Below are 21563 nucleotides of genomic sequence, written 5' to 3'. Positions count from 1 at the left end.
CTTTTCCACATCTGAGGGACACAGGTACCCTTGCAGCTCGGAAGACTGACAGTGGAAGCCCTCAGCACAGTGTGCACACCTGTCATGGAGGAGTGTGTGTTATGTTTGTTGGAAGATACCCTTGAGACCAGTGTGCGACGATTAGCGGCAGTAGATGGTATGTCTCACTCTCTTATCTGGGGAGGGGATATTTCATGAACAGTTGCTGTACCCTTATCATCTACAGAACATTCAGGCCCTAAGGCCACAGGATCATCATGGCAGCTGGCAGTTCTGTCAGTGGCTGTTGCAGAAGTGTGCCACAGATCCACTGTCCACATACAAGATTGTAGTTACTGATGAGCCAGGGTTCGCAAGAGAAGGTGTTGTGAATTTCCATAACCAGCACGTATTGGCAGGTGTAAGTCACCAATACATTCAGGGAAAAGGTCATCAGAACCAATTCTTAATCAATGTGTCTTCAAGCCTACTTGGCAGTGGATTAATAGGGCCATACGTGCGAGCACTAAGGTTATTGTGGTGCGTTATCTGGACTTTCTCATTAATGTATTGCCTACCTTGCTGGAGGCTGTGCCATTGCAACAACGAATATAAGTTATTCATGCACGATGGCGCACTAGCACACTTTTGTCACAATGTGCATGAACATCAGATGCAAAACCGAGCGAGGTGGCGCAGTGGTTAGCACACTGGACTCGCATTCGGGAGGACGACGGTTCAATCCCGTCTCCAGCCATCCTGATTTAGGTTTTCCGTGATTTCCCTAAATCGCTTCAGGCAAATGCTGGGATGGTTCCTTTGAAAGGGCACGGCTGATTTCCTTCCCCATCCTTCCCTAACCCGAGCTTGGGCTCCGTCTCTAATGACCTTGTTGTCGACGGGACGTTAAACAACACTAACCGAACCTAACCCATCAGATGCAAACATTTCAGGACTGCTGCATTGGTCGGGGGGCCCCACAACTCGACCTGCTCGTTCCCCAGACCTCAATCCCTTAGACTTTTGGGATTGGGAATACTTGAAGGAATTGTTCTATTACATGCCAATTAAAGAGATGTGCACACTACAGGGTTGCATCTTCAATGTGTGCCAGCAGGTACAACAACAACTGGGTATACTTCAAAGGGTATCATTCATTATGCTGGAGGGAAGAGGGGTGCATTGTCATGAATTTAATGTCGGAGAGCAGAGGGGTGCATTGTCATGAATGGACACCACATTTAATGCCTCTGTGAACACGTTTATCGCAGAAAGTATGCATTTTCGGACCCATTTTTATTGGACTTATTTTTCTTGTTTCGATAAGTACTACCACCTCCCAAAGTATTTGACACTTTTTTTGAAGACCCTGAATGCATTAAAATTTGTGAAAATTGCAACATTCATAAAAAAGACAGAAATGAATCTGAATTAAAGGTTATATTTAACAATGTACCAACAATAGCTCTCACAGAGATGGCATAGTTTTAAGGCGAACAGCCGTCTTTTCTATGAGTCTGGAAAGTTCTTTGTCGTGGCAGTCAAGCGAAAACGTCAAAGCAAATATTAGTATGCCTCAATGATATTAAAAAAGCACAAGTGGGTGTGACTTGAGTGTATGGATTGGGAATGGGCCATTCAGTGTGACCGCAGCATGGGATGACTGCCATCTTGTCCACGTATCCATAACAGACTATACAGCTATATCCAAACTGTTGACTTGATGCTGACACAAATATTTGTATAGAATTTGAAGTCATATGGTATTCATCCGTTATCCACTTGACCAAGTAGTATCTCCATCCAGTGACTATATGACTGTATGGAAATTCTAGCTGGCCTCGGTTCAGAGGATTACTCTTTAACCTTTGTTTCCTTCCCAGTTAAGAGGAGCTGTCATTTTGATTGATAGTTGTGGCATCACCATGTGAGTATGTCATGTTTTGACAGAAGGTATGTATGCTGAACAAAAGGCATAAAGTGACTACTGGCAGTAAGACCTCCATTTTAAATGTTGATGCTACTAGCATGAAACACTTGTAAAATTCTGTGAAGAAACAGATCACAAAACTCTTAGAAAGGTGACTGGAAAATCTTCCAAATCAGCCTAGTCTTCACAGTTTGTAAGCTTGTATATTGTATATCCTTTTTTGCCATTTTATTTTATTGTTGTTATTTTTTTCTTTATTTCTAACCAGATTCTATATCACAGAGATCTACTGTAAATAAGTTTAAGAGTGGAGCTAATTCACTTGTAAGTCATTATATAACATGCTATATCACTCACTGTAGTAACCAAGTAATACTCATAACTGATCCAAGTCACACAACTATGGCTGTAATGATAACCTGTGAACAGTCAGAACACCACAAGAAACAGAACACTGATGTGTGCAATACAAACTAGAATCACATAGGGAGAGAGAGAGAGAGAGACAAAAAGTGTAAGTTGTCAGTAGGTGGAGTAGCAGGTACAGCACTGCATGCTTGCATCCAGCAACTGGCCCATGCTGATACAGTTGGCGACAGATTCGAACATGCACGCGCAGCGACACTGCACTCAGCACGTTCACACTCACTCGCACTAGTAGCAGCATACAGAACACCTCTATCTCGTGTGAAGTGGGTGTGCAGGCTGCCCGACAAAAGACACATCCATCGAATCCGGAGCCGTGGCAGCGGGTGCTGGCAGACGAGTTGGGACTACATGTTGGACGGGCACTGGAGCATAGGGCTGGAATGTGTTTCGACGCGGGCACGCTCGAGGGTAGTGTGTCCAGTGCAGAACCCGACGACAGCTCTGGAGAGGGGAGTGCCATCACCATTTCTGCGTCATTGTTGGCAGGTAGGTCCCAGTGTGGAAAAGACAGGGCTGGATTCAATGGCGATGATGGCCAAGGCAGTGATGGTGAGGGGACTGGTGGAGGCGACCCAAGAAGAACAGCAGGCTGCAGCAACAGACTCGAGGTCAGAGATGGAGCAGTGCCCAGTGCCGGGAAGCCGAAGACCCGTGCCGCCGCACAGGTAGGAGGCAGCCAATGGGGTGGAGGTGCCCCACAGCAGGCGACAACCGGCTCGAGGTGGGCTGTGACGACAGAGGTCGCACCCGCAAACCGGTACCTTATGGCAGCGAGCGGGGTGCAACAGATCAAAGTGGCACACCACCAACTCGTCGGCCATAAAAACATCATAAGGATGGCGTTCCTGGCAGTGGACAACCGTGGCTGGTATCCACTTGGTCCAGCGACCACACCCTTGTACTCACAATGATGATTCCGACGCAAAGTATCCGGATGAACCTGACTGTGGCAGGTGCTGCACAGGCCACAAAAGGTGGAGGAGTGTGCGTGGCTGCCGGCTGTGAAGGAAAATTAGCCAGGTTCTGCTCCCACATAGGCATGAAGTGATTGGTGCTCAGAAAACAGAGAAGGGTGTTGTCCAGTGAAGAATCCACAACAAACATTTTATTTGGGACTTCAGTGTGTACACTAGTCGGTCAGCCTCACCATTTAATTGAGGGTGGAAGAGATGAGCCATAATATGACAAAATCCATGACGGGAACAAAACAATTGAAAGTTGTGAGGAAAAAACTGGGGCCCATCATCGGAAAGTAAGCTACAAGGCAACCCCTCAATAGAAAAAATTGTCAAAGTGTACAAATTGTGACCTCAGCTGATGCTGACACACACCAGAGAATATAAGGAAACTGGAAGAATGTATCCATCATCAAGAGCCAATAGGAATTCAAGAAGGGACCTACAAAGTCTACATTAATATGTTCCTATGGCTGATGTGGAGTGTGCCAGAGGGCAGAGATGCACTGGGAGCTGCCAGTTGTTGGGCACACTACTCACTAGCTGTGAAAAAACAAACAATTTCGCCGTCAATCCCAGGGCAAAAACATGTCTCCTAGGCAACAGTTTAGTGTGCAAAACTCCCCAATGACACTGGTGGAGAAGCCACAGAACCTTACACTGTAATGAGGCAGGAATGACTACTCCGGGAGAGATGTCTTCCGTGGGCAACAGCAAAACACAATCAAAAACAGAGGCGATACCGTAAGGAAAAATAGTTGTGCAGGGGTCCGAAACATGATCTGTCAGTTCACATGGCCAGCCCTGTTGAACAAACCGAACCATCCAGCAGAGAATCGGATCGGTGGCAACAGCAGCTGCTATGCAAGAGCTCGTAATTGGGGAAACCATCAACTGCATCCTGTATTTCAATATTGGGATGGAAGAAAAGCAATTCTTCATTAACAAAATCAAGATCAGGACCCACAGGAAGGTAGGATGAAAATGGATATTGTAATTGTAGCAAGTCAAGAATAGTGTCCAGTATTGTAGGCAGTGTGCTGCCTTGTCAGGCAAGAAAGTGAGAGGGTTAAACAATGAAGCAATGGGATTATGGAGGCAAAAAAAAAAAAAAAAAACACATGAAAATTCTGGCAAACATAGACTGTGGCAAGAGCCTTTTCTCCCACTTGAGAGTAATGCTACAGGGCTGGAGTGGGAGGCGAAAGAAACAGGTCATTCAGAGCCGTCAGCATATTGGTGCGCTAGGACCATGCTGAGGCTGTACTTTGAGTTATCAGTCACCAAAACAATGTGCTGGTCCAGAGAGAATGGAGCTCTACAAGGTGCCAAGAACAGTTTGGATTTCAACATTTGAAAAGCACGTTCTCAATCTGGGCTTCAGCAAAAGGTGCATTCCCATTTAACAAAATGGGCAGTAGGTGGACCAGTGTGGCCACCTCAGCAGGAATTTCTGGTAGTAGGCTATCTTCCGTAGGAAGACCTGAAACCCCTTCATGGACGAGGGGCGAGGCATAGATGAAGATGAAGATGAAGATGTGGTCTGGCAGAGGAAAAATCTCGTGCCGTGACACCTTAAACCCCAAACCCCAAATAAATAATAGAAGGTTGAGAAAACTGATATTTCACAAGGTTACACTAAGTGTGCAGACCATAAGAAAGAAAACAAAGTGTGAAATTTTTCAAGTGATCAGCTGCGGAGGAACCCATGACAGTGATATCCAGATAATTTATTCAACCCAGGACAGGCATAGTCAGTTGCTCTAAACATTGTTGGAAAATACCAGGAGTGCTAGTCGCGCCAAAAGGAAGACATAAATATTGGTAGAGACCAAAAGGAGTATTCAAAACCAGACTGCACAAATACTCTTTATCCAAACTCTTCAGTCAAAACAATTTTAGAAAACTACTGGGCAATTGCAGTTTTCGTCAGCAGTTCCTCTTGGTGTGGGGGAGGATATGATTCTTGATCGACTGCGCATTGACAGTGGTACTGAAGTTTTCCAAATGGTTTCAAAAGCCAAAAAATGCTTTTGAGTCTTTTTTCCTTAAGCTTCCCAGTGTTTGGCTGAATCATCATATGGAGTAAAAGTGGGTGTGCGGACTGGTTGAACGGTACCCTGTCTGTTACTGGAAGCCAACAGAGTGTTTCACAGCCAAAGCACGCTGCTCATCCGGGGCCAGTAGCACGACGTCTGTAATGAATAAGCCTGATGAAACTGCACTTAAAGACTACACATGTGGAAACCTTTCTAAACTCTTCTCCAATGGTATAGTAACCAAGTAATACACAAAACTGATCCGAGTCACACGAATATGGCTTTATTTGTAACCTCTGATCAATAATGGAATAGCCTCTCAAGACTCCTGATGAATCGTCTGTAGACGACTTAGGTACCGGGCGGGGTGTTGTACTCGGTAGAGCAGTTGCCACGCTGCGATCTGTTGAGACTCAGCCCTAGCTTGGGGGATTCGTGGAACACGTATTGTGTTCGAGTATAATGACTTTTCTGGAGACTAGAAATCTACTCTGTAGGAATCAGCATGGGTTTCGAAAAAGACGGTCATGTGAAACCCAGCTCGCGCTATTCGTCCACGAGACTCAGAGAGCCATAGACACGGGTTCACAGGTAGATGCCGTGTTTCTTGACTTCCGCAAGGCGTTCGATACAGTTCCCCACAGTCGTTTAATGAACAAAGTAAGAGCATATGGACTATCAGACCAATTGTGTGATTGGATTGAGGAGTTCCTAGATAACAGGACGCAGCATGTCATTCTCAATGGAGAGAAGTCCTCCGAAGTAAGAGTGATTTCAGGTGTGCCGCAGGGGAGTGTCATAGGACCGTTGCTATTCACAATATACATAAATGACCTGGTGGATGACATCGGAAGTTCACTGAGGCTTTTTGCAGATGATGCTGTGGTGTATCGAGATGTTGTAACAATGGAAAATTGTACTGAAATGGGAGGATCTGCAGCGAATTGATGCATGGTGCAGGGAATGGCAATTGAATCTCAATGTAGACAAGTGTAATGTGCTGCGAATACACAGAAAGATAGATCCTTTATCATTTAGCTACAAAATAGCAGGTCAGCAACTGGAAGCAGTTAATACCATAAATTATCTGGGAGTACGCATTAGGAGTGATTTAAAATGGAATGATCATATAATGTTGATCGTCGGTAAAGCAGATGCCAGACTGAGATTCATTGGAAGAATCCTAAGGAAATGCAATCCGAAAACAAAGGAAGTAGGTTACAGTACGCTTGTTCGCCCACTGCTTGAATACTGCTCAGCAGTGTGGGATCCGTACCAGATAGGGTTGATAGAAGATATAGAGAAGATCCAACGGAGAGCAGCGCGCTTCGTTACAAGATCATTCAGTAATCCCGAAAGCGTTACGGAGATGATAGATAAACTCCAGTGGAAGACTGCAGGAGAGACGCTCAGTAGCTCGGTACGGGCTTTTGTCAAAGTTTCGAGAACATACCTTCACCGAAGAGTCAAGCAGTATATTGCTCCCTCCTACGTATATCTCGCGAAGAGACCATGAGGATAAAATCAGAGAGATTAGAGCCCACACAGAGGCATACCGACAATCCTTCTTTCCACGAACAATACGAGACTGGAATAGAAGGGAGAACCGATAGAGGTACTGAAGGTACCCTCCGCCACACACCGTCAGGTGGCTTGCGGAGTATGGATGTAGATGTAGACTCCACAAGTCACAGAACAACTGATGTGCACGATGCAACTAGAATAACATAGAGAAGGTCAGTCAGCACTTCTCCATGCATATATGTGTGCGTGTCGCTGGGAGACGGCATGGCAGAGACCATACTGCGCATGCGCCTTGCGCAGGTGCCTCCAGCTGCCAACCTGCATTGATAAAGTTGGCTGCTGATTCAAGTGCACATGCGCGGTGTCACCACACTCTGCACACTCATACTTGTGTGCACTAGTAGCAGGATACGGCACTCACCTTTGGAATTATGTGGTATTTGAATAGTGGCAAAGTTATTTGATTTTTTTTCTGTAAAGGAAAATTTGTAGATAGGAGTTCATCTTTCACTTCGCTGTTTTCTGCTTTAGTCTTTTTCCCATCAACATATTGTCTGGGCACTAATTTTTGTGCCCGATACCCTTCACATCTTGTACAAAATTTCTTTTGAGAATTGTGAGAGACTAGGTTTTATTATGGTAGTTAATCTTTCCACTATGGGGGACTACCTGGTAGTGAAAGCTTCCCATGCCCCAGATGCAGTTAATTACTAACGTACTTTACACTCAACCTGCCTATGGAGTGTACAACTGCTGTGGAATATTTAGAGATTTATGTTTATCACCTAGCTGGGATTGACATCATTTCAACTGGATGGCAGCTGTACTGCAGACTCACTTTGTCTTCTGCTTTGAACCCAACAGATAGCATTTCAGTTTACAATACACTATTTTGTAGCCAACTTGATTGCAGCACTATCGTCAGACTCTTAACTGCACTATATACTTCCTGTTAACTTGAAAAACTGTTTCAAATGCAACTGTGCTGTAAAAAATGAAATGAAATTCTTTGTGCTCTTACATGCTATGACACTTACTACAGATATTGAATCTTCAGTAAATAATCTCATTAAGGCTATGTAATGAGAATTTATGAATGTTTCATTGCTGCAAATACAGGGTGTTTCAAAATAATATTTACAACTTTGTTCATATATATTTCAGAAATGGGTTTAAGTAGTGAGGTGGGGTTTGCACACTCCTAAAGTTTTAATAGCTTCTTAACAGAGTCCAGTGTATGCGTCTTCTGTGGCATGCAGTATTTCTAAGCAGTATTCCAGTCCCAACCATGTTCAACCTTACAAGTGCAATTGCTGCTCTGATGCAAGCTCACAGGTCCCACGCCATAATCTGGTAGACAGCATCCTTCAGAAAGCCCCAAAGAAAAATTCGAATGGGGTTATGTATGGAGACCTTGGGGGCCAGAAAGTGGGTCCTCCTCTGCCAATCCAGTGACCTGGAAATGTCTCATCCAAAGTCTTCCTAACGCTTACAGGCCTATTGAAGTGGGGCACCATCATACTGCAGCATATCAGGTTACAGTCCCTCGAACTGTAGAAATGCAAACACATTCAAATAGGTTTGCAGTTGACCTCAGTTGTTCTGCTGATGAAACAATTGCTGTACACTGCAGCCTGAAATAGAGAAAAATTACAAAATCAAATTTAAAGAAATGTTATTTCCTGTGTAATTTCTACATAAAGACGCGTTAACTTAAAATAGTACAGTATATTATGTTTTACACACAACTGTCACACTGTAGAGTTGCAGAAAACCCATAAAATTTAAAACTTTGCTTTTACGAGGTCTCTGTACTTGATGCCTTATAACTATGTAATTTGAGTTATTTGAAGTGTACATTATATTGTAAGGAAGAAATTAAACTCTGTTATATCTTTTGTATCTTCAATATAGCAGGGCAGAGTTCTGTCAGTACTGGAGAATTACCGAGAAAAATACAAAAAAGAGACACACCAGAGGCTAAGCGCAGAAAGAAAGCAGAAGGAAATAGACCCAAGAAGGCAAAGAGACATGAATCTGGCTTGCGGCGGCATCTCGAGGACTCCAGCCCTGAACGAAGCAGACGACTACGTAGTTTGAGTCCTGTCAGTGATAGAAGTGGTTCACCTATTGTATCTTCATCAGCTGATGTGACAGGAGTTGATAGCACTTACTCAGCTCCATTTGGTGATAAAGAAGTCTCCTCATCATGTATTGCAGTTTCTGATAGTGATTCTGATGGGGCTCAAGCAAGAGAGGAATATCAACGAGCCATTGCTAGTCTTCGTACTCGGACAGCCCAACACACATCATCTTCGGTAACTTATTATATGTTGTTTTTTAGTTTTAACAAAGTGCTATGTTAAGATGATTTTAAAGAGGAAATTTTAAATGGAAGTTTGAATTTCATGCATACTAAAATTGAGGGTGTATCATTTGTCCCCTTTCACCTATGTCACTGTTACGTTTTCATGTCTAAACTGCTGAACAGATTCTGATAAAATTTGGTATAGAGATAGCTCGAACACTAAGGAAGAATATAAGCTACTTAAGAAAGTATGTAGCACAACATACTTATTGATTTGAAGACTATAATCTGAACTGTAGAACAATAGTTACTCTTTGAAAAAGCTTGTTTGCTCTTTGAAATTTATCTTATTACTTGTGAAAAGGTTTTTATTATTTATTACTTGTGAAAACGTTTTTATTATTTAATATGTTCTACATAATATGGTTCAATGTAATGAATACAACACTTATGCTATCCCCCTCCCCCCGCTCTCTTTCTTTTTAAATCCATGCAAGTCCATACTTTCACACTAAAACTCCGGAATCGATACCCATGAAATTTGGTGTGGAGGACATTGAAGCTGAGGAAGGACCTGCCTTCCAAAGTGTGTAATACAAGATATTTATTGATTTGAAGAATATGATGCAAAATATGGAACAATAATTACTCTTTGAGAAGTTTTTCACTCTTTCACTTTTGAACTTAGAAAGTTTTTAATCCATACTTCCTTACCAATGCCAGTATTATTAATTCGATGAAATTTGGTGTAGGGCTAGCTTGAACAGTGAGGAAGAGCTACTTTACAAAGTTGTATCATTTTGGGTATTATTAACATTTTAAAATATGGTTCATGTGAGTGACATGCAGACAAAGCTGGCACGATGATTGGCAACTCGTAGTGTCTATAGATTATTCTATGACAGTGCTTATGCAATGTCATTGTACGTGGGATTTATGGTATTGAGTTGCTACGCCACATGGCGTTCCTGGAGAGTTTTGGTGAAGATACAACAATTAAGTCAGATGGTAAGCCCAAGAATAGTATTTGAAACTGTTACAGTAAGCCTCGCAAACATAAGTCTAATTTGGCACAGAGCTCAAGCTGCACAAGTTACTGGAATCTCATGTTCGCCTGAATTTGGATGCAGAATTTCAGGTGACCTTAAAGAGCTACAGAGATACTAAAATAGTCACAAGCTCAGCACATTTTAGACACTAAGCACCATGCATTTCTTGCAGCTTCCAAGACACTTGAAGACTCACAAATACGGTTTTATTTAAAGGCTGTATGATAAACAGAGAGTTGCATCTTTACACACGGAACATGGGCGATTTTTGGTGAGAGTGCATTTGATAATGATCCATTAATTGTAAAGTAGTCATTATAAGGGGACGGATCAAAAATGTGGGCACAATAATGCATTAAAATGGAAGGCAGGAATGGTTGGTACGTGTTTCTTTGGTGGCAAAATCTTACATTCAGTACTAGGTGAGCCAGAGCAACCCCTGAAAACTCCACTTCTGCACGAATGTAATGAATTGAGGTAGTTTTGAATATGATTAGAAAATATAATGCATGTTCTCAGATTCAACACACACAAAATAATAGAAAGACATTCATGATGAACCTGCATACCAGCACTGCATATATCTTTTATGCAAAGTCATCTTGTAAAATTACTGTCTTACTTACTCAGAATTAATTGTAACAAAACTACTGATATGCGGGCGAAACAGCAGGTTACATCTACTGTATTTATAAAATAATAAATCCACTTCAGTTGCCAGTGATTTCTTAACTTACACACAACTGGTTTCAAATCCTAAAGCTTCAGTTTTGGGTGCCACCAAATTATTATGAAAACATAAATATGTGGTATATGGGCCAGTCAGTCATGGAGGGTCATACCCATGTCACAAAAACATGAGCATAGGACCAGCAACCATAGCACCTATCTGGACAGCACAACATCTAAGTGACTCACTCCCACATTGTGCTGCCCAGGCAGGTGCTATGGTTGCTGGTCCTGCACTCTCAAGCATTTGTTTGACATGGATGTGAGCCCCCATGACTGACTGGCCCACATGCCATAATAATTTAGTGGTGCCTGAAGACGAATCTTTAGGCTTTGAAACCAGTTGTGCAATAAGTTAAGAATTTACTGGCAACTGAAGCGGATTTATTGTTTTATAACTATGTTCCTCAGTTGCGAATGTTCACCTGATCAAATATTTTGCCTAGGAAATGTATTTATGCCTTTTTGTAGCTCCTGTCTTACGCTCCTAATGCATACTTGATACTTACCATTAATCAGGATTTAATTTGTGGTAATTTCTTTCGTGTTGTCTGTCATTCCTTTTTACTGTTTCTCTCAGTTTCCAAGTTTTCTGTTGCTGTTATGCATCATGTTTCTCTGTGCACATTCATATTTTCAAAACAGGATACATGTTGTAATGAAATCTTTTGACATATTAAGATAATTTCTGTTTAGAAAATTTAGCATTGCCATATGCTTGTGCAGGCAACCCTTTTACTTGTTGAGTCATCCATTGTGACACCTGGTATAATATTACTAATATTAAAATATTATATTAAAATTTTTGGAAGTTGGGAAGTTAATTTGAAACATTGAGTTTGATATTGGCTGTGGAAGTTGATTTCTGGTATCTGCTTTAAATATTTCTGATTGAAATTAATTTAACTCCCCAAAAGACATTTACTGTTTGTTAAATATTTAGTAAGTAATATGTAGGGCATTTATTTTGGAAAAAGGATTTGGAAAGGACCAGATTATTCTGGAATACATTATCGCACAAGAGAGGAGTTTCGGCTATCCGAACAGCCATAGCTTTATTACTGGTGTTCTTGCAGGTTCCTAAGATCGTCCAAAATCGTAATGGCTGATTTTGGTGGACTTCTTTTATAGCTGTACGGAATATATTTGCTCTCACAATCTTAACATAATACATTCACAGTGTTACTCGTACTTGGTGAGCATACACATGTGTCTAGTCTCCTGGAGATCACAACAGAGACAGGCAGCTAGTGATTAATTAGCACATGCCGGATTGCTCATTAATAATCATCTCTGGCCGCACTATCTTTCATTGTTGTTACAGATGGTATCTCTGTTCAGTGGTCAGAGAGTGCATCTTCTAATCAACTTAAAAATAACCGCCACAAATATTATAAAACTTTTAATCACATCTGCTGGTGGCAAAGCCTCTGAAATGGTAAAATGGTTCATAGAAAATTTTTACGTGCTTATTAATTGATTTGAACTCCACCATCTAGCATCAGATCAGTGATAATGTTGACTGATGGCATTGTAAAAGTGATCTCAGGGATGAAAAAGTAAATGCCAGTTGAATACTAGTAGCGTTTGGCTTTGGCCACCAAACAATACATTGTCAACTCTCCTTCACTGCAGCCTGAAAAATTTCTAAAATGCAACATAATAAATTGAGATATGGCATTAATGGCAGAGGAAAGCAGGTTTCTTGATTCAAACATGGCTGTACCCATTAAATTAATGTAATTATTTAACCAAAAGTTGCAGATACGAGAGTGATACTTACATATTATAAGACAGCGATCAATAACAGAGAGAGAGAGAGAGAGAGAGAGAGAGAGAGAGAGAGAGAGAGCAGGAGCACAGCTTTTATAAATTTTCGATATATAAACATTTCTGTGGAATATTCTTTAAATGAACAGTAAAAAATACATTTTTATATTAAGTTATGGACTTTTCTCCTTAAAAATGGATTTATTTACACAGAGAAAATTTATTTTTATTAATTAAACATTTGAGGCATGCTTTATTAATTTTTCAAAAAGCAGTATTTCACTGAAAGGCAAAAGAATCCATTGGCACACAAACTTATTCTGTCAAGAAGTTGCATCTATATTCTCTTAGTGCACTCATTAGATCAAAAACAATGTTGCGTGAAGATGTGCATTTTTAGAATTGGACATACCACTTCTTTAATTCACAAATAGAGCATACAGTAGTGAGCATGAAGAATCACTAGTATCAGAACTGAGATATGTTTGTGGTTTGTAATACTTACAGGTTATACTTTTTGGAGAATCATTGACTAGTTTTAATGTGTGTTTAGGACAGAAACCATTCAAGACTGTAAAAGTATCATTTAATCCATAATAATGGTGGTTCAGCTTCATGGTAGTGGATGTTGGTAATTACTTAAAGAAATACAGCTACCAGACATGTTAAAAATTAATAAAAAGGTGATTGGATGCTGTATTAGTTCAATTAACTGTCTAATCGTGTGCTGCTGTTCTTGTGTTGTTCTTGCATGATGGCTTGATGCATTGTATCTACATTATCTAAGTGTTAGTGATATCAAAAGTTTATCCATTATATTTTTAATTTCTTGTTGTCATATGTAGTACCTACATTGTCATACCATTAACCTTAGTTAACTGTGAGAGGTTACGCAATTGGAAGAATAGTTCAGATTGCGTTAAGATATTATGTAGTTTCTCAGACTACACAGAATTTTGCAGTGGAGTATACATATTCTTCAGAGTTAATATGAAAGGATATACAGCCCATAGTTTACTTACAAGCGTATGTATAAACGAAAGGAAAGGTTCCAGTTTTTGTATACACTCTTTTATTGAAAGGATTGCAAGCTATCTTACTGAATTAAGCAAAAGGAGGACCCAAAGAAACTCTCATCTTAACACTCAGAAGATCCTGCAATAATAATTGATCTCTCATTTGGCTTTGGTGAGGTAAAATTGTTCAGCTTCTCTGGCGCATACAGTGTGGAATTCTGCAGCATTAACAAAAGTGATCTGTATTGCCAGAATCTTTCTCTTCCTGAGCCTTGTCCCGCAGTTATGCAGGCTCAGCCATGGTTAATCAGATGTGGCATGATAAGTTTAAGGGGTGGCCGGATGCCCTTGCTATAGCCACCCCGTACCCCCCAGGGAGGAATTAGTGTACCCCAGCTGTCTGCATCTAGTGTAAGCCATGGAATAGTGCGAACATGTTGCAAATGTCTGCGAGTTGGGTAACTGAGGTGGAATGCGGGGGCCAGCCCAGTATTCACCTAGGGGGATGTGGAAAACTGCCTAAAAACCACATCCAGGCTGGCCGGCACACTGGCCCTCCGACATTAATTGGCTGAGTGGCTTCGATCCGGGACCGGCACGCCTACCCGAGTCCAGGAAGCAGCGCGTTAGCGCTCTCATCTACCCTGGTGGGGAGTAAATTCACGAAATATCTACAAATTACAAGGTATGCCTGAGAAGCTGAAATGTACAGCCTTTCCAAAGCCATGGGATAAATTTTGAACTGCCATTTGCTAAAATAGTAATAATATGACTTATTTTCAATAAATTATGTACATTTTAGTTTCTGTAGGTATTTCTTCCTATAAATTGTTTATTTTTTGCCTTTGTAAATAAATAAATATTTATCCTGTGATGCATCTCAAATTTATATTTCTCTGAAATTTCTCATCATATGAATGGTCATGTCAAGAATGGTTGTGTTCTTTTGTCTTGCAGTCAGTAGACAGAGAGAATAATGTAACAAACGAAACTGGATTTCTATCAGTTAGTGATGTTGGAGAAGACTGGCTGGAAGATGATCTTGGGATTGAAAAACGCCCCACCAAACGAAAGAGAACAGAAGCTGAAAAGTATAGTATTATTACCTTTCCTTATTGTTTCTTGTAGCTCTAGTTGTTCTTGGTAATCACCTTTATCACCATCATCATATTAAAAGACATCTGTATGATTCAAGAGTTTGAGATGTGGCAGCACATTTTAATCTTTTTGTTTCTTGTCAGACATGTGTCAAACATACTACAGAGTGCACATTTCTCTGTACCTTCCCAATTTATATTGCATAAGACCCAATAAACTGAAATTTCTGCTTTGAAGGAGCCCCGTTATTTATTTAGCATACAAAAAATTCAACTTGAAACTAAATTACAAAGTTGTCTAGCAGAATTATAGCTTTTTCCAAAAGCTGACACATATGAACAGAGTACAGGAATGAGAAAGATAGTTTTCATAATAATTTGGTGGCACCTGTAGATGAAGCTTTAGGCTTCAAAACCAGGTGTGCGATAAGTTGAGAAATTACTGGCAGCTGAAGAGGATTTATTATTTTATAAAGACACTTGGTGTGTCTCACTGTCATCTGGTCACTGTACAAAATGCTGAGTGCGATTTTGATTAATTCCAACACCTTTTGTAATTTTTTCTAAACATTTGCTCTAACTCAATATCAGTGTAGTGTGGGGGAGCTCAACCTGTTGATCGCCATTGACCCGTCAATAGCCTTGGCTTTATGAGTTGATATTTTAAAACCTGTGTCTCAAATCTGTTTAAATTAGCTATTTTGTGAAATTTTATTTATTGACAATGTGAGTTTCTCACAGCATTTGTAGTTGGTAAGTCTGACAACACTGTCTCCACCTCTTTTGTCTCCATCTACATTTCGCTGTCTTTAATGCTCATGCCAAGTGACAATCTTTCCTGCTGCATGGTGAGGTTCTACTCATCAACTGTAATTTTGTATGCTGTGAGCAGGGATAGCGGTGACCAGGGAGAGTGCTCAGGGTTTGTCGCGGGATGAGGTGTGGTGTTGCGGATGAACAAGCTCTGCCTCCAGTAGGCAACACAAACCTCTGTTTCTGAGCTTCCACGAAACGACAGTGTGCGTGATGTTGGTAGCGATTGGTTAAATACTTCTTGATACTTAATTTGCAGTTTGTATTGACATGTCAGATAAGCACTCTTCACTCATTTTTGAAACAATCGCTATCAAAATAGTGCAATACACACCACAGGGCAGCACAGCATCAGTCAATACTGCCGAATAGTATGCTACTCAATTGACAACAAACATCTCCAAACAACTATGGTGTGAAGTCTCCTGACTGCTGCTGTGTCCTAACGATAAAAAAAGGGAGTCTCCACGCCAAGTTGTAGTTCTCACTTAGTGATGTTTTTATGAAAAAAATGAGTGCAGCTAAAAACAGGAAAACATAGCACTTTAATGTTGAGTGGGAAGAATAACAAATAAAGATACGTGCATGTGTTTCATATTATAGTGGTCTGGGAGACAGATAATGTGAATTGTTCAGAGCTGATGTAGTTAAGGTAATGCACATTTAGCTTCGCCAGAAATTGTAAGACCAGAAATGCATGCAGGTATGGATGCACAAGGGTTAAGAAATGTTGAGCCAGATCTGGAACATGATTCAAGGTTAATTCCCTTGAGTTTTGGTGTACGGCTTGATACTTACATCATCTCCCCGATGATGTACAATGGTGCCAGTGTCGCTGCATTGGCTATTCTCTCTTTGTGTTGACTTGTTCTCCAAAAAGGTCCATTTAAAAATGTAAGTCCTTCTCACATCGAGATGTGGAGATTTGGACGTAGCTCGGTAATAGAATGAAAATTTGCGACTTTCGCGTGTTATAACCTTTAATTAACACAATATTGGGAGAGTGCAAGTACCTACATCTTTATCACACCAGCTCAAAAGATCAACAGTCACCTAGATGGATGGGTGGGTGGTGGGGCGGTGGGGGGGGGGGGGGACACACAACAATTGAGGTACATAAAAAAACATTGTAATATCACTTTCAATTTCCTGTTAGCTTACTCATATATAATCATACCTCCATACAAGATCTCTGCCGCACGGGGATGGTGCGAACTGTAATCATTAGTTATTTATTTCTGTGTGTAGGCCATTTAAAGAACCTACACAATATATAATGCTATTTGAGCCTCATCTGGAAACGGAAGTATTGAACACCATTTTAGAACAGTTCACAAAAGACTTTGGATCGGAAGCAGCTATTGGTAGTGAGTTGAGAAGGAAGAAACATTCTAATGTTAAAAGTAAATTGCAATCACAACAGTATTTCTCCTAAGGTCTATACAAAACAGCTTTTCATCAAACATAACATAATCAGAAGTACTGCTGAAATGTAGAAAACCATTTTATGATGGCATTGTTGTTAAGGAATGCCTTCTGGCTGTTAGTGAGTCCTTGTTTTCCCCATTTAAAACCAAGTCAGAGATTAGTATCAGCCATCAGAGACATGCCACTGGCAAGACGTAGTGTATCAAGAAAAGTGAAATTAGTGCCAGAAAATGTAAGAGGTCAACTGATAACAGATTTTCAGTCCTGCTTGTTTCTCATTGCAGCTAGATGGCTCAGTAGCTGCAGTTATTCATCCCAAGTTATGATTTTTTTTTTTAAGATTGGTGTTTTCGGGTTTCAGTGTAAAAGAAGACTTTCTTACAGTTTTGTCCTTGAAAGACACTACATGAGGAGAAGATTTTTAAGATGCATTCAAATCCTTCATTTCTGAATATGATCTCCCATTTCAGTAACTTTTGGCTATTACTACTGATGGAGTGCCTTGCATGGTGGGCAAACACCAAGAATTTGTAACCTTGTGTGCTAACAACAAATATTTCCTTCCTTTCTTTGAGTATCATTGTATCATGCATCAGCAAGTGCGTTGTGGACGTATTTTGGAAATGATACATGTTATGACTATTGTTACAAAAATTGTGAATTCAGTTTGCTCACAATCACTATAGAGAAGAAAGTTCAATGCACTATTAGAAGAATTGGAGAGCTAGTATGGAGACTTACAGTTGCCCACCAAAGTTCAGTGGCTGAGTATAGCCATGGTTTTAAGCAGATTTAGAGGACTTCTGCCAGTGATAAAATCTTGTGTGTCGGATGAAAGAGAGGGATATTACTTAGATCTCTGCGCTTTAAACTGGTTGATGGTTCTAGCATTTGTAACTGATATGACAGTTAAACTATGCGAGTTAAACAACTTCAAGGAAAAAACCGAACTGTCAGAATGTTTATGTCTTCCATAAAGTGTTTCATGCAAAACTTGACCTTCGGATAGCACAGTTACCAAAATTAAATGTGAAATACTTTCCTCAAATTCAGTTACAGCTTTTAGATCAACAAACATTATTGGATCAAGACAGTGCAAAGACACATACGGGCAACCTGACAACACTGGAGACAGAATTTGAAAACTGAATTTAAGAGTTCAACACAATAGAACTGTTCAGGCTTTCTTAGCTCAGCCTTTCTAAATGGCTGATTTTGGAGGAAGATCTTTTAAATGGAATGAGTACTGTTTTTCTCTTGTAGTGAGACTGAACTTGAAGAGGATTCAAAATGACATTTCCATAATGTCGGAATAAAATGAAGACAACTTTTGGTAATTAGTGAGTGTGAAGACATACCCTAACACTGCAAAAAGTGACTTTGTAAGTTTTATCATTTTTTTGTCAGCTTATCCACATGACGCAGTGTTTCAACAATGAATGTAATGAAATCTAAGTATAGAAATAAACTGACTGATCTCATCTTTCAGACTACGTAAGGTTGCGTCTGAAAAATTATTTGCAAGATTATAAACTCCCTGATAGTATGCAAAGCCAAGCATCTGATCAAATGTTTTTCAACATTTATGATGGTGTAATCTGCTCGCCCCCCCCCCCCCTCCCCCCCTCCCAATGTGTATTATCTTGAAAATTGAGTAGTAGGGCTAAAACTTCTGTTGGATAGAAAATTACCTTTTATGTATTTGGTGTTATTAAAATGATTAATTTTGGCTTTGGTGGTGTTAAACCTTTGAGAATTTTTAAATCAGTAGATATCTGAAGACTAAAATGCTTGTAGTAGATGTCAGGCCTAAAAAGGTTGAGCACCTCTGGTGTAGTGTATGTACTACGTCTTGTTTACTTCCATATAGTATTCAAGGAATCTACATACACATCTGCTGATAGGTAGGAGGCAGGTAAGTAGTAAGGAAGTTTGAATTCGTCCGGGGGGGTGTGCTTGGATACCTTAAGAGATAAGGCGACTGCTCGCAATAAGCAGGAAATCAGGGATCAAGTCCCGGTCTGGCACAAATTTGCATATATTGTTTTAGGTAGTACATCTGCACTAAATAAAAAATGGAAATGTCGTGTGGCTAGGGTCTCCCGTCGGGTAGACTGTTCGCCTGGTGCAGATCTTTCAATTTGACGCCACTTCGGCGACCTGCGCGTCGATGGGGATGAAATGATGATGATTAGGACAACACAACACCCAGTACCTGAGCGGAGAAAATTTCCGACCCAGCCGGGAATCGAACCCGGGCCCTTAGGATTGACAGTCTATCACGCTGACCATTCAGCTACCGGGACTCAGCTACCGGGGCGGACTTATTACAGTTAAATTTAATTACAAGAGTACATCTCAAAACATGATTTCATGAGAACTTTACAATTAAATTATCTCTGTGGATCCGACCAGAAAATTGGCATTCAGCATTCGCTAGTAGGTTTCTTGCCTTGGTTAATATTTCGTGTTTGTGTTTATCAATTTCATTTGTTGTAAGTGATGACATTTACCTTATCTCACTGGTTTTAATGATAACGTTTGACTGCCATATTAGATATTTTAAATTATTACCTCAGTTGGAGAGATCAAATTTAGTGTAAATTTGTCGTCAGATAACATGTTGAAATTTAGTCGTGGAGTTAAACTTAAGTGTAATAGGTACAGATGTACTGCAAAAAGTGATGTACACAAGTTTGTGCCGTACCACTACTTGAACCCAGATTTCATGTTTCTTGTGAGTGGTCACCTTATCCCTTAGATTATCCAAGAAAGCTACCTGGATCTACCGTATTTACTCGAATCTAAGCTGCACCTGAAAAATGAGACTCGAAACCAAGGAAAAAAAAATTTCCCGAATCTCAGTCACTCCTGAAATTTGAGACTCGAAATTCAAGGTGAGAGAAAAGTTTTAGACCGCCCCTCCAAAAGCGAAACAAAGTTGGTCCATTGTAACGTGAAACACAATTGAGGTCGAATGGATGAAGGTACAGCTACAGTAGTGTGGTTCGAGTCGTAAGCTTAACAGTTAAGCTTTACCAAGCAGCCATTGCTATGTGTCAGGCGCTCTGTCTGTATTTATATGGGTACCCTTCCTTTTTCGCATGCTTCGTCTGGTCTGAATCGATTGCTTATTTTGCTTTGATCTGATAAGTGCCGTTCTCTTTGTTATAGGGGTTTACGTCACTCTAAGCTGAAAATGCATTATTGTACTGTTCGTCACCACTCACGGCATGACTTGCTTTGGTGCTCACTACTGTGGCTTAAAAAACCCAGAGGAATTGTCTCATAAGTGAAACAATGGCAAGAGACTGCTATTTGTTCTTACTTACACTGCTGCCTTCTTTGATAATGGTCAACAAGAACCAAATAATAGACTGCATATGATAGATATTCAGAACGAGACTTTAGCGAAAATTTTTCTCTGTTTGAAAATCTTTGCAGACGCCTCTTTAGTACATTATATTGTTCACAGAAATTAGAGTCATCTTAGATTTAAAAATCTAGTCAGTTGCCGTGCTTCATTTCTGACTGTATCACTATTCATCATAAGAATAATATGTATATAAACATGTCATGATATGTACATTCTTCCGCGTTTGCTGTTGCCTCACTCTAGTTTCGTAGTTTATTAGGCAGACAGGATTTGAATGAGGTAGCAGTAAACACATTTACATTCTTTTACCTTTTCTTTTAATTTATTTACTGTCGCAGAGGTTTTGGCGCCAGTATTTATCTTTGTGCCTGCAAACCATACCTGTGTAGTGCTACATATATTTGACGGCAGAAGTTAGTTGTGGCGACACCTACCAACATTTTTCAGAACTTCTGCTTACTTTGCACTCGATTCTAAGCCGCGGGCGGTTTTTTGGATTACAAAAACCGGAAAAAAAGTGCGGCTTAGATTCGAGTAAATATGGTACCCAAACTTCCATACATTATATACCTATCTAACTCTTCTCATAGATTATTACTTTATTTACCCACACCCGCACAGCTCTTGCTCTCCCACAACACGGAATTATATGGCAGTGTAGCACCTCTAGCCTATTACCAGTTTAAATGTCCCAACACACTACTGACACCACAAGTGTGGTTGACCTGCTTAAGTCAGCACAGTGCTGGCTGCCACCTGTGGGCGTGGGAGGTAAACATATTCCGATGAGTTATGCAGAGATAGAGGGAGACACACTATCAGTCTCATGCCTTAATGTGTGTCATCTACATACATACTCAACAAGCCACCATACCATTTGTGGCGGAGGTACTTAGTGCCACCACAAGTCATTCCATTTTCTGTTTCACTCTCAAATGAAGCATTGGAAAATCGGCTGTATATATGCTTCTGTATGAGCCCTAATTTTTCTTATCTTGTATTTGTGGTTTTCGAAATTGTTCTGCAGTCTATCTTAAATGCTGGTTTTTCAAATGTTTCTCAATAGTGTTGCATGAAAAAAAAAAATAAATAAATAAATAAATAAATCATCTTCCCTTCG

At 40.4% G+C, this 21563-nt stretch overlaps 1 protein-coding gene across 2 annotated transcripts in view; it reads left to right on the top strand.

Moving 5' to 3' along the window:
* Positions 1–21563, top strand: part of LOC126175311 (tonsoku-like protein) — a 259997-nt gene that overhangs the window by 136913 nt on the left and 101521 nt on the right. The window contains exons 16-17 of one of the 2 annotated variants that reach the window (XM_049922019.1): positions 8775–9175; positions 14687–14820. In XM_049922019.1, coding sequence (XP_049777976.1) covers positions 8775–9175; positions 14687–14820 — 535 coding nt within the window. Of the gene's footprint in view, positions 1–8771; positions 9176–14686; positions 14821–21563 lie in introns of both variants that reach the window. The other variant, XM_049922017.1, reaches the window with a different exon arrangement.

The sequence above is a fragment of the Schistocerca cancellata genome, chromosome 3 (assembly GCF_023864275.1).
Source record: "Schistocerca cancellata isolate TAMUIC-IGC-003103 chromosome 3, iqSchCanc2.1, whole genome shotgun sequence".
NCBI lineage: Eukaryota > Metazoa > Arthropoda > Insecta > Orthoptera > Acrididae > Schistocerca > Schistocerca cancellata.
Note: the sequence above shows the minus strand (reverse complement) of the source record. Positions and strands in the feature narration are given on the sequence as shown.